The sequence below is a fragment of the Calypte anna genome, chromosome 15 (assembly GCF_003957555.1).
Source record: "Calypte anna isolate BGI_N300 chromosome 15, bCalAnn1_v1.p, whole genome shotgun sequence".
Classification (NCBI taxonomy): domain Eukaryota; kingdom Metazoa; phylum Chordata; class Aves; order Apodiformes; family Trochilidae; genus Calypte; species Calypte anna.
In genome coordinates this window covers 8,956,582-8,970,633 of record NC_044261.1, presented here as the reverse complement: position 1 = coordinate 8,970,633, position 14,052 = coordinate 8,956,582, and the positions used below count along the sequence as shown (strand labels likewise).

The window sequence follows — 14,052 nt, the reverse complement described above, 5'->3', positions numbered from 1 at the left end:
AGCCAGAGATGGAATGAGATTCCAATTTCTCTCAAAATGAGGATGTAGTATTAGGGACAAGAAAATTAAATCAGTTTTTATTTTGAATTGGTTTCTCTAGATGAAGCTGTGCTTTGGGCAAGACTGCTTTGGGTTTTGATTTTCTTTTTTTTGGCAGAGAATCAATCTGCCTCACAGAGACAGTAATGTTTTATTTGAGCAAAATAATAAAACTGAAACTAACATGATGTTTCTATCTCAGTAAAACCATGACTAAAAATCCTAATCTGTAGTCAAATATTGCAGCCTTATGCCAAAGAAGAGTTCTGTACTCATGGCTTTAAAGAGAGCTTTCCAGAGGGAACCTGGAAAAGAGATGCCTATGGCTTCTACAAACAAGATAGATTATTTCCAATCCAATGAAACAGACTTTGGAAACAGCTCTCAATTACTTTCTTTTCTCAAAAGAAGGGGTGGGGATAGAAGAAAAAGGAGAAGAAAGGTATCTTTAAAATAAGAGTCAAAGCATGAAAAAACCCACCACTGTTGGCTACTGTTTATTCTGTTGCTCACGTGGCCCCAAGAAAAAGAATTTAAACCTGCTTTGTACATTTTGCTGGACCCAGAAACTGAAGAAAATCCAAAATTTGTAAAGGCAGAAAGCTAAAGGGAACACCACAGCAAGGCACACATTTTTTTCTGTAAAATATTTAGGTTTTAGAGTAAAGACAGGAATTCCAGCACCTCTGACTAGTAAGTGATGGTATTGACAAAACCCTGATTAGGGCAATGTCACTGACTACACTGCTCACGATTTCCTGGGCCACATTTCATCCTTCTGCAGGTGACAGCCCCCAGGAAACCAGTACTTTGTAACAACACATTTGAAAAAGAAACCCAGAAAAAACTCATAACTGGAAGTCTTGAATTTGCCAGAAACCTTTTTATGTTCATCTTTTTCTACTGCTATAGCAGCAGTAAAGCACAATAAAGATTATTTTCCATGAACACATAGTAGGAAACTGAGAAGCAGCGACAATCCTTTACCAGTGATTTATGTGGTTTCTCATCAGGAGATTTTTTTTCAGTTTTTACTTTGTTGTGGAACAAAGTCACAACCACTGAAATTCTCCTTCCCCCCTCACTGTGCTCAGCACTGAAATTACAAAATGGCTTTAGTCACCAAGAGGAAATGAACCTTTTCTTACATTGATGAGGATGCTTCTCACAGAACAAGTACATAAAACTAAAAAAAGATGAAAACTCTTTTATCTGCTTTCTTCATGTTTTTCATTGTAATTGCAGGTTCATCCTCAATTCAAGATTGGACTTCCTTCTGGATTTTTAAAAATGAAGCATTGAAGAGCATGCAGTACTCCTTTTGTCTTGACTGCTACACTAACAAAGAGGATGGAACAAACATTTAAGGTTTGTTAATATCCAAATGACATGTCAGAGATGGTGAAAAAAACAGCCCATTAGCTCCATAAATACCAACTATCTTATTTCTTCTTGATGAAAATTGTCTTTGTTATGAAGTCTATATGCAGTTGAAACTTAAATGAATGATTAGCATGCATGTTTGCTTGAATCATGACTACTACTGACTTACAGAGAAGTCCAAATCAGTCTCCTTATCTGCTAAAACCCCAACTATTTCAGCATAGTTCTTAATAAGCTCATTCAGCTTCATGAAGACTATGAACAAACCCTTCCCATGGTGAAAGCTGATGTGGGGAAAAAAAAAAAAAAAAAAAAAGAAAAAGAAAAGAAAATGCAGGAAAGCATCTCTGGGATAGCTTCCCACCAAGAAAAGTAATGGGAGAAGTACAGAGGTTTTTCAGAGACCTCATAAACGATCTGCAAGTCATAAGCCAGACTACCTGACCAAGGATTTATTTTTACTTTATTCGTTGTTCTATTCAAACATTCTGAAAAACAAAGAAATCCTACAAGAACCTTACTGATACCACCTCTGGAATGGTTCACTGCTTTAGGGCTGTGGGTAAAAGTAACAATCAAACGTTCAAAGAAAGGGACAGTGACAGTCTTCCTAACAGAGGTTTCCTAATGAAAGATGCTGGTACTGCAACTGCTACATAACATTTCCTTGTTGATTTTTAAAATTATTTCCATGGCTGAATTTAGCATCCTAGTGCTCTGAAAACACCAAAAAAAAGAGGTGTGATTATTTAAAGGAATACCAGCACATCACCACAAAGCATGGAAGCTGTCACATAAACTGGCTGAACAATACACTGGCCACATTCCACAATATTAACACTCCAACTTCTGTTCAATATTGTGTTTTAATTAAACTGTGCATATTCTTTTTTTTTTTTTTTCTCTCCATGTCTCTGCAGCAACATTTGAAAGAAATCTCCTTTGGAAGTCTTCTTCAAGTCATGCTAGAACTAGAAGCAATATTCATGATCTAGATTCTGAAACACCTTTTATTTATTAAGTCTACAGTTTTATATACATATATTATATATATATACTTATATATATATATATATAAGTGATTGAACTGCACTCTAGCCCAATAAAATCCTCCATTTACACAAATACATGCAGGAGCTTAATGTCCTGCTCTGCAAAGACAGCCATGTAACAGTAACGCTTCCATATACAAAACATTAGTGGGCCAAGAGAGACAAAGTGTTAGGATGAAAAACATTAATAAACAAATGTAAAAAGTGACTTTTCTTTCCTTCGTGTTCACTTAATGATTGCTTTCTGCAGGAGACAGAAGGAGGAGAGCTGTTAATTATATCAAGAATACACCTCCAGGATAGAGTGAGAGGGGGATGCCATGGCAACTGGCAAATGCAACAGGGAACAAAATGGTCACCCTTTGGTAGGAGTGAGACCATGAAAGAGCTCGGCCTTTTTTCCCCTTCTTATCCCCACCTCCTCCTTCCTTGTCATCTTTGCAGCATTAACAAAGCACACAGACAACTCAGGAAAAACAACTTTCTCTGTAAGCAGTCTCTGACGTCTTGATGTGCAGGAAGAAAAGATGAAAATTAGCAGCATGTGGGTGGAACAAAAAGGGGAGGAAAATACTTGAGGTAGAACCAGAGATGATAATTTTCTAATTATTTAATATTTTACTTATCTCCTCCCATCCTCAGCAAAGTGCCTTTACAAAAGGCTTTTAGCTGTTTCTTGAAAAAAACAGCTTGGTGGTTTGTTGTTCTGTGGTTTGGTGTTTGGTTTTTTTTAAAGTGAGAATTCTAGAAGATGATGCTCTAGGCATCAAACAAGTCACACTCAAGTTTTCTGCTTGAAGAAAAAAAGCCTGGAAGACCATACCACTGCAGTGCTGACTGCATTCCACAGCAGAAGGGGAAACATCCACTGAAGTGCCCTCTAGCTTTGCACACAGGCAGAAATTTTTCCTATTCCAAATAAGTGTCATGTTAACTGTAAAGTCCAACAGAGAGATTGTAATATCACCAGACTGATGCTTTAAGTGAATCTGAGCATTTTTCAGCCTGTGTGTGGTTCCAGATGCAGACCCCTTAAGGCAAACCCAGAACCTCTGATCCCCAAAAATTCTTCAGTATGAGACCACAGCTTTGGACAACTCAACACCAGGACTGGGAAGAGGGAAATGCTGGTGAAAGAAGGAAAGAAGACCTCAGTTACCTGTTTGGGAACTCAAGAAGAGCAGTAACAGCAGCCCTGAAACAGTGCTTTTCCTTAACAAATGCTGCTTTTCTATTACAGAAGCAGCACAAGCTCAGGGATGGGGCTGGCAGCCTGCCAGGAGCCTGCAAGGCAGAGCTGATTTGCATAACCTGGATGTGCCTTTGTGGTTCTAATAAAATTTACTTGTTTTGATTCTGGTGGCAGGTTCTTCATAAAGCATCAGGTTTAATTAGAGCTGACTATGAAAACTGCTGAAGAGTTCTGACTGCAAGTTTAGAAAGGGAAAGGAAGAAAGCACCCAGATTTTGGCATCAACCAGTGGGAGAAGGTGGTCATGGAATGACCATGTGGAAGAGGTGAGTGAAGGTTATGTGGAAAAGGTGAGTGAAGCTCAAGGGTGAAAGGGAGGATTTGATCAGTCCCAACAGTGCAGGGAGAGCTAGAGGTTTGGCAGCTGGAGCAGGAAAGGGTGGTTGAAATTTTCTTTTTTCTCCCTCACTGTTCAGGGATGGAGTTGGTCCCAGAGCAAGGATTTTTTGGCTAAGGCAGCAGTGAGTCTTAAATAGCTCAGCAATGTTGAAACAGTCCCTTCTCATGACATTTATACTACACTATACTGTGAGGAGCCCACAGAAATTTCAGCCACTACAACACTACCCATTACTGGGGCTTTCTACATCCAGTCCCACGTTTTCAAGGGTCACAACACAGGACTAGAGAGACTTAGTGGCATTTTGGAACTTTGCCTTTGAACACTCTTGTATCTTTAGAGATGGCAATACCAGCCCTTTGTGCACTGTTGATGCCTATGCTGTTTTAAGCTATCTGGTTTATATAAATTCAGTTCTCAGGATTGGTGATAACAGTATATCCTAACACACAATCATGAAGCTTTACCTGTCCTCTTTAGGCCACCTCTCATGACAGTTTCATCACTGGTGAAAGCTGTAATTTTAGTACTAAGGAATTCAATATTAAGTCCACAGTAATAAAAATATCTTTTCGAATTGCAAGTCAAGAAAAAAAAGACAAATGTGTTCTTAGACTGAAGTATCTCCTCATTCATTAATAGGATAGTCTGTGCACTATGAAGCTCCATCCTAGCTTGTGCTGCAGTAACTTTCCCATGACATGTCCTTACCAGTACCACAGACATCATTATTATGTGTAAAATGAAGACCTTTAACATAACCAATTTTAGGTAGACAGTGGAAAGGCTTATTAGAGATTCTCAGATTATCTAGAAGCCACACAACTGCTTTCTGCTAGAACGTCCCTTCCTTGGTCTTTAGGACCACACATTTAACTGCAATGCTGTGTCAAGGTCAAAGTACTTTGCCTCTTAGTCTTTCATTCTCCCTCAACAAGGCCTCCTTGGTATTCCATTTCCAGGGACCATAAATTTCATATGAAAATCATAGTTGACAAGACTAAAAATACATCTTGTAACTCAGAGCAATAGCTGACTGCTTTCAGGATCTCTGCAAATATTTTTGATAACATTCTCAGCCTGAGAAAATCAAAGAAAAGAACAAGCATTCTTCAAAATCTGGCTTGACCTCAATGTGAACTAATCTCCAGTGTAATATTGATAACTACTAATGACAGAGTGACCACTATGGGATAGCAGTTCCAGCCCATGTGATTCATGCATATCTAATCTTGCTCACAATAAAGACCTTAAACAGAAAAGAACTAATGGAGGAGGAATCAGAACCCCAATGTCATCGCAACTCAAAGTTCAACCAGAACTATTTGCTTTCCTTCCTCAGTTGCAAAAAGTCCATCAGATGAGATGAGTTCTTATTTTTAAAAGTAGTGCAACAGGCAAAGGGTCAACAGCAAATACTAGAAAATGTGAATATGTGAGAAGGTATTTTGTTAAATCCTCAGCATACCTTAATTTAATCATAAGATGGACTCAGCAACTCCTACAACCAGAACAAAATTCTCTGTAGGGCTGATGGTTATACTGCTGTAACAAAGTGGTACTTATTTTGAAAGTGTTCGCTGGGAAATCTTCTGTAACACTGCAAACTGATCAGACAATATTTGCTTTTGTCCTCTTAACATGGAGGATATGATAAGAGAGATGAACAGCATTAATATCAGTGCTTAAGAATATGCCATCAACACTCCATAGAATTTGTACCAAAGTTGCTGAAGTTAATGAATATATGATTTTAAAAATCATTGTTGTTATTATTATTTTGGAATACAGAAATAAGCCTCCCAGCAACTTACACTGAATAGATTTTTATATCAACCACTACAATCTTCTTTGTTTAATCTACTCTGTTCCCACATACCACGGAGGATTTTCCTTTATATTAAAGCCCAGACAAAACTATGCAGTCTTTTTTCTACCTACCCCATATTTCACTTTCAGATAAGAAAGAGTTAAAGCTCAGATTTTACTTTACCAATTTGGTTTAAGAGTACATACATATTATAGTAACACTAAACCTAGACTAATGCAAACACAGCACAATTTATAAAGTTCAAACCTTCCTCCCAGACCCCATATGGTAATAAAAATGGATTAATTTATATTGTATTTATTAGAAGCTTTTTCTAACTGACAAGTCTCTCAAGTAGTCTCTAAAAAGACTGTTTCAAGACTTCAGATGCTTCCCCATTCAACGCTAAAATTCAAAGCCCCCATTAGCAGGATTTGGTAAAGCAAAATTGTGTTTGTTATGGGAGAACATCAATCACTCCTGAAAGTAAGAGCTGGATCCAATTAAGTTTGAGAAGACGTTTAATTGATAAGATGATGCTTGAAAGATTTTAACTGGTAAGGTTCCTCACCACCCTAGTTTTAATGCTGTAGCTTCTTCCCCAAGCCTGTACTGAGAACACAGAGGTACAACCCCTGATAAAGGTACCACACTGTAAGCACAAGCATTCTGATAAGCATCTTGTAAAGATGTTAAGTAACACCTGAACTATGAACAGCAACCATGTTTATAAAGGGCCCCTTTCTGAAACAGTCTGCTGTCCCTGGGAGGGTATGCTGCCACCCTTCCCAAGGTCTCTTGACAGAATACCTACATTAATGGAACGTCTTGTGGCAAGGTTTTGTACCACCACCTTTTGTTGCCTTCTTCAAAGCTGGGAGTTGACCTTTCTAAGTCACTTGCCCATGTATTTTGCTGATTTTGCATGAGACACTAGAGTTTCATTGCTTCAATATATGTTAACATTCCATCTGTCACAAGGACTACAGAGGATTTCTGAAACCAAGTGAAGGGGTCACAGCACTGCCAAGCTATTAAAAAGATTAGATCTCATCACACAAGCCTAATAACCCACTTTGTCAAATTCTGTTTACTGATTGCTCTATTGTTTCCTGCTTATGCCAGAAGAGGCACATAAAAAGATTTCAACTGAGTTGTTAAATATTTAGGTTAAAAACTCTGATCTGGAAGAAAGCTGAAAAGCCGTAATTCCCAGAAGTCCTAATTTTAGTGGCAAGTGAAAACCTTCATAAAGAAACCACATACTGGCTGGAGCTGTAAAGTGCTACAGTCAGGAGAAAGACGTATCAAGGTGGATTTTGTGTTAATTTTTTTTCTTTTATGCCAGTTTCTTGAGGCAAGTGACTGAGGAACCACAGGCCTTGTGAACCTACTCAAACTATTCATCAACAAAGCACTTCTCTGGGCTGCAGCAGCTCTACACATGATGTCATTTGTTTACAGAAGGCAAATACTTGCCAATTTTAAATAAAACAGGATCCAGTCTGTTGAAAACAGACAGATGCCTACAAGAGTGGTTATTCCTGTGTCTGCACACTAAATACTAGCAGTAGGGCAGCTTCTCATGGCTTACAAGATCCTGCTAGAAACAGACAAAAATAAGACTGCGGTATGTGATAATTTGCATCCTAAAAGAAAATGCTTACAAGCTTCAAAGTGCATCATGTTAAGAGGTATTTCCTATCTGAAGTGATTTAACAGGAAATCTCATCCCTTCCAGAGCAGCTAAACAGTAGCTCACCTTTTGTAACTGCTTTTACAATTAGCTTGTGCACAGGTTTTTCACCATTCTAATGTTTTGCCACATGCCTGAGTAACTGTTGACTTTGCTGAAGGGCTGGCCTAGAAGTCCTGTGCTTGGAATCTTCAAGAAAACCCAGAAAGGAACTTTGCCAATACATGTGAATTCGTTGAGTAGTTCTTCAAAAAGTAAATTAATCCAAAAAGCAAACTGTAACATTACTTTTAAAAGAAATTTATTAGCAAATTCTTTTTATTTTGAAGTCATAAATCACAGTGTGATAACTCCTATTTTTTTTCCCTAGGTAGAGTAAAAAAGTTTTAGCATTCTGAGCCAAGATTTCTTTATTAAAAAATAAAAATCTATGAACAAAGAAACTCTTCTACCAGAATGCCTCTCTTGACATTTCTGTTCATTTCTATAGTTAAAGAGAAAAACGTCACTGACTTCCTGAGGGGCACAAACTGGAGAAAGTTACTTCTATGGAAATCTAATAAAGACAACTCCCTTTGCTCTTACATCCTCTCCTGTTGTTCTGCTGGGCAATGCACTGCACAAATGCACATTTTAACTAGATGCCCAGTTAGGTAACTTTTATCTCAGTATTAACAACTGCAAAGCTTTATGGATATTCAAGAGTCAGACATTCTATACAGCACATGGAGAAATAAGAGTTGGCAAATAAAAACAACTCCCATTTCAGGAAGAAACTTAGTTTGGAGACAAACTTATCTAGAACCAGGGCTGTATGACTGAAGCTGTCCTGAACAAGGCAATAATCACCAATAAAACACTATTCACCACAATGAGATGAGGTGAGCAAATACCTATAGATTGAGGAGAACTGTATGAAAACACAATGTTCAAGCTCCACTGGAAGGCCCATATCTTAAATGGAAACAAAAAATACCTGGAAGCTTTTCACAAAGGACACAGAAATATCTGCTTTGCCACAAGTTGCAGAGTAGGGAGCACTAAACCTTGTTATGAGAGCTGGCCTACACCCTCAATTTTATCCAGCTCTGCTAAGCAGAAAAACCTAAAAGGAAGACATCTTACCTGTCTAACACAGAAGATTCACCTTACACATTCCTTTCTCTATTAACCAGCACCTCTAACACAGTTGTGCTTTAGTTCTGAAAACATGTCACATACATTAACACACTGAAAGGGGGACCAGGCAATGTGCACCATTAGAGGTTAGGCTGAAAAGATCTAAGGAACAGAGACTGTGTTCTGATGATAGGTATCAAATTTGCTTCAGCAACTGAAGAATTATCTGAAGCTTTAAGAAATACATTATTTTGGAAAGCAGGTGAGATAGGTATTCAAATACATTTTGCTTTAAGACAATATTTAACTTGATACCATCAGATGTACCCTGTCAATAGCTTGTGTTTTTGCAAAGCAGAGATGAGTTTATTTTGCAGAAGAAAAGCCTCATCCAAATTTGGAGAATGAAGAGAAATTATCAAAGTCTTTTACTGCCCTTCCATTTTACTGAAAATTAGTGCCTCCATAAAAGGTAAGAATGAAGTGATAGCAATTCTTCCTTTCCCTGCAATTCTAATACTTTTTTTCCTGGTACCTGGCAAGTTGGAATGCAGTGTGTGGAGATATCCAGACTAGTCCCAGCATGTACTTCTTGTACACTTCTACTGGGTAAGGCTCATGACATGAAGATTAAGTTACAGGAGATGAAGCAAAGATGAAAACTTGACGAACAGAAGAGACAAACTACAGCAAATCAAAATCAATTTTCATGCTCATAAAACAAGTCTTTACAAGACATTTCTGAAAGAGCTATACTTTAAATCAGTACCAGACATGACCCAACAGATTAAAACAGTTATTTACTTTTCTTTTACAGAAAACCTAGAGATGCTTCCTGGTTTACATATGTAAGCATGATGCAGACCACCACTTGTGAAACACCCAAAAACATCAGAAGGTTTCTAAGTTGCACTCCAGCAGATTATTTTCAAGCATTTTTAGACAAATGCTATTTTGATTTCTTTTTGAGAGCTAGGTATCAACAACAGACTACATTTTCATAGCACAAAAAATGCACAACGCCTCAAGCAGTATTCAAACATAGACTATTAACTAGGAACATAGATTTTTCTCAAAGATATAATACATCTTCTAGTCCAAATCTGCTGAGTAACTGCTTCATTTTGTGCTGGAGGCAAAAATTACAGAACATATTTTTGGGTTTTCAACTTACGGTTTTCTGGCAAAATGAATGACCACCAAATTAAATATGTCGTTTGTCCAGTTTTCTTCTTGGCTTTGATTTCACATTAAGGACTCATAAATAACCATCCTTTTAAAGCTCTGTAATTGTTTGCTGGATAAACCCAGAAACCACAAGCTAAAACAAAGTAGTATAATAGAGTTAAAATCAGATTCTCAACCGTGCAGGTTGAGAGAAGAGATATTTGGTATCTCTGGAGGAGGGTGTGATGTTAGCAGGGGAAGAGTTGATGATGTTTTTAGCCCTTAGGAAGGAGACAGAAGTAATTACCACCTATGAAATGCTGAGGAATGATGTGGAACTTAAACTGTAGTGTGCCATAAATATTTCAATTCAAACATTGTGGGTTTCCCCAGAAGCTTTTGGTCTGTGACTGCCCTGCAAGCCTGACATAAACAGTACCAATGACCCTAACAAAATGAACGAGTTCCCTACACTCCAGTGACCCAACTTATCTTGGATGAGAATAATTAAAGGAAAACAGATACTTCTCATTGCTGCAAACACTCAGTGACAAGCTTGATTGTACAGGCTAAGTAATAAAAGTTTGTTACAAGCACTCAGGGACTTCAGAGCTTACCTGTTTCTGTGCAGATGTTCCCATATGTACCTGGCAAAACTTGACTGCCTGTTCAAGTGCTGCTTCTTCATCCACCTGAACACAGAATCACAACTAATGAATTACTTAGCACATCTATAATTTTAATTAAATTCAGACTAAATTGGGATGTAGAGCAGAGTAAAGGGGAGAAACAGCACTTCTATGGCAAAACAATGACCTTAAGTTAGTCAGAAGTGTATGTTCAAAGGTACACAACTCTCTCTTCATTCAAACTAACATTTAGCATGAACAAACCCCATGTAACTGGTACTGTAAATCTTTACTGATTTCAGAAATTTAGCTCCAAAACATGGAGGGTCCTACCTCTTCTTCCTACCCCCTCTAGCAGTGGTCTTGTCAAGACTTTGGAAAACAGTTATCTCCCCAACTTCTGAACAGATACAGGGCTACTTTTGTACTGCTTGGTTTGGCAATTATTGTTATTTTTTAATAATTTCTGAGAAAAATCACAATTATTGATAAAATACTTTACCTGCTTAATCAGCATGTACGTTTCAGACATGATCTTCTCAATTTTACCCAGATCATAGGCCATAACTTTCTGACCTTGCTGCCATACTCGATAAGCATCAAGCAGAAGTGTTTTCCCAGACTCCACATCCTCAAGTAATTTCCTCTTTCTGCTTGACCTCTGGACAGGTTCTTCTGTAGGTACTGCTTGAGCTACTCCTTTAGCTGCTTGCTGCTGGTGTTTTGAGCTGATGCTTAGCTCCTCCAAAGAAAGTTCTGGAGTTCTGCTCTCTGGAGCTCTCTCCTTTAAGTTCTTGCCAGCCTGAAGGCGGTCTGGCTCGCTGCGTTTACATGAAGAATCAATTTTTTCAGGGTCATTGGAATATCCATCAAGATCCATAGGCTCAACAGAACCAGGCCCAGGGAGCTCTTTAATATCCTTGTCATTCTTGTCCTCTCGTTCTAATATATCCATAGCATTGGGAATTTGTCCTTGGGTCACTTCCTTTACTCCATTTTCAGTACTATGCACTACTCCATCAGATAAAACTGGCTTTTTGGGAAGGACATCTTTCCCTTCTTCAGCACTAGTTTTATTAGAGACATCTGTTGTCATCCTTCCTGAAGCAAGGGTAGGAGACTTGGAACTCTGATCTTCTGAGACCTTAATAAAAAAGTAATTCCTCTCTGTTACTACTGAAATCAGAAAGCATTTGAGCACAGCTATGACTGCCATGAATACTGACATTTTACATTACTGCATCTGCTGAATAAACGGCATTTTTTCTACAGTCATTCCTGTTTGTTCCCAAGTATTAATTAATCCAACCCACAAGCTTTACAATTAAAGTATTTTCATCAGTGAAAACACTGAGAAATCCACAGCACAGACAGAAACTAAGCTGCAATGTTTCTTCCCTGACACACACTACTTCATTCTAGGCTATGGGATTCAACTAAATGAAATATAAAAGATTTTTATAGCATAGAATTTTCTTCTAATGCAATGAAATCAAAACTGAACCTGCTTCTTTTGGCAGCTGCAGATCAACAACAGGTGTGGTGTTGTCAAGGATTAGCAGTTAAAAACAGCCAGGCATGTAGTATCTAGTTGTCTGGGTTTGTTTTGCAACAGGACTCTTCTTCAATTTAAAAGGAAATTTCCAATAGACCCCACCTGAAAATGTAGCTGCTCTTATAGTTCATGAAGCCCCCATAGTTTCAAATTTAAGAGACCATCAAACCAAACTTACTGCAATCCATTCTCAACAACTGCATCAGTTTCTGGATTTTTAAAACAAACAATAACGGTGGCAGGAATCTGGCTGGGTTGTTGCATATATAAAGACAAGGTGTATGAAATAAGTGACAATAGCCCTTAAACCTCAGGAGACCTAAAGAATGACTAAAGTGAACCTAGAAAAATCTAATTACTGCACCAATGACCACTTAACTCACTGCTGCCTTACCTGTGTCAGATCATTGAGTGTGTCCTCCAACACTTTCACTGTGAGCACAAAGGCTTGTTGGGCCAGAACCTGGCGATCTGCATCACGCAAGTACTTCCTGTGCCACAGTAAGAAAACAGAAATTAAGCTAACTGCCCAAAGATTACAGGACTTCATAAAGAAGGACCAGGACATTGAAAAGCACAAGAAACCCTGGAACAACTTAAAACAAATTAGAAGAAAGCAAACAAAACATTTACAGTTTCACATTAGAATATAACACTTCAGTTATGTTTCCTTCTGCTTCTCTCCTCCCCACAATCACCAAAAATGACAAGCATGAAGCAAAAGAGAGCACCATCTACAAACAGGGGGGAGAAATGAGAAAGGAACAAACCACCAAAGCCCAAAGCCAGAGCAAAACATACAACCAGAATTACAGTTTTCTTCTACCAGGCCTTCTGTGCCCCTCAAATATCAGCTTTTTATTCAGACATTTTATTGAACAATATTACTAGTCACCAAAGCTATCTTCAACTGTCAGGTCATTTTTCATGTCCTTAATATAATATATACTGTTTATCCAGAACATCAGCTTTCTCACTGGCCGTATCAATTGCCTTTGAATCTAGCTTTTTGAGAGCTAAAACACTGATGCATTAATAATTTTTTTCCTACCTAGTACTATAAAGAAAAAATACATATCATGTGTAGAGCTTGTTCATTCTATATTCACTTAGTTTACTCGAGCATTGTCATTTCAGTGCATTCTGGCACAATGCTTTAGTTCACTTTGAAGGAAACTTTCCAGACATCAATCTCAAGTTATATTGAAAACTGAATTTCATTTTCAGAATTGTTGAGTTTTAGGTAGAGGTCTAAAAACCAAGTAAATAACTTTGAAGGGTACAATTTAATTTAAAAGGCCAACATTTTTAAATACACATTTTCTCTCTACAGTACTACATTAAATTGATAATTGTATGGTTTGCTTTTCAGACTGAAGGCACAGAAACCTGACTACTTTATTCACTAATAACTAAAGTTCAGCTTGAAATGCCCCATTTTTAAAAATGTTACCAGCATACATCAGACACACGCAGAGTATTTGCATGTATAAGTTCCTGTAACAACTGCAGTTCACCATAGCTGGCACTGGCTGATTCAACATGTCAAATTATTTGTTTGCTAAATTCAGTCTAGACTTATAAATAACATAATATTTTTAGTGCAACTGTGGGCTAGCTTAGGACAGAATTTAAACCTTCTATGGTCCAGTACTTCTGATATGCTAAAAGTCAATGTATTTTTGGCTTCAACTTTGCTGAGCATGTGGTGGCATATTCCCAGACATAATATGATCTATGCAAATTCATACATACTCACACTCAAAAACACATGAAGAAACCTTCAGTGTCTCTGACTTATTGCCATCAATCATTCAGTTTAATTTCTTAAGCATTTGCCAGAGATTAATTTTGACATTTCCCACTGGGAAAGACACTAGAATGCTACCTCAGTTGCTTCAGTATTTCCCTTAGTTGTTTATTTTGGTCATCCCATTGATAACAATCTATGTAACTCACATTAAAGGGCTTCTTTTTTCTTGAATAAGGCTAATGCAATTAAAATTAGAT

The 14,052-nt window shown here is 37.8% G+C and overlaps 1 protein-coding gene across 1 annotated transcript in view; it reads right to left on the bottom strand.

Moving 5' to 3' along the window:
- Positions 1-14,052, bottom strand: part of CABIN1 (calcineurin binding protein 1) — a 104,785-nt gene that overhangs the window by 17,129 nt on the left and 73,604 nt on the right. Inside the window, exons 31-33 of the mRNA XM_030460531.1 lie at positions 12,437-12,533; positions 10,990-11,631; positions 10,476-10,550 (exon numbers count right to left, since the gene is read on the bottom strand). Coding sequence (XP_030316391.1) covers positions 10,476-10,550; positions 10,990-11,631; positions 12,437-12,533 — 814 coding nt within the window. The remainder of the gene's footprint in view (positions 1-10,475; positions 10,551-10,989; positions 11,632-12,436; positions 12,534-14,052) is intronic.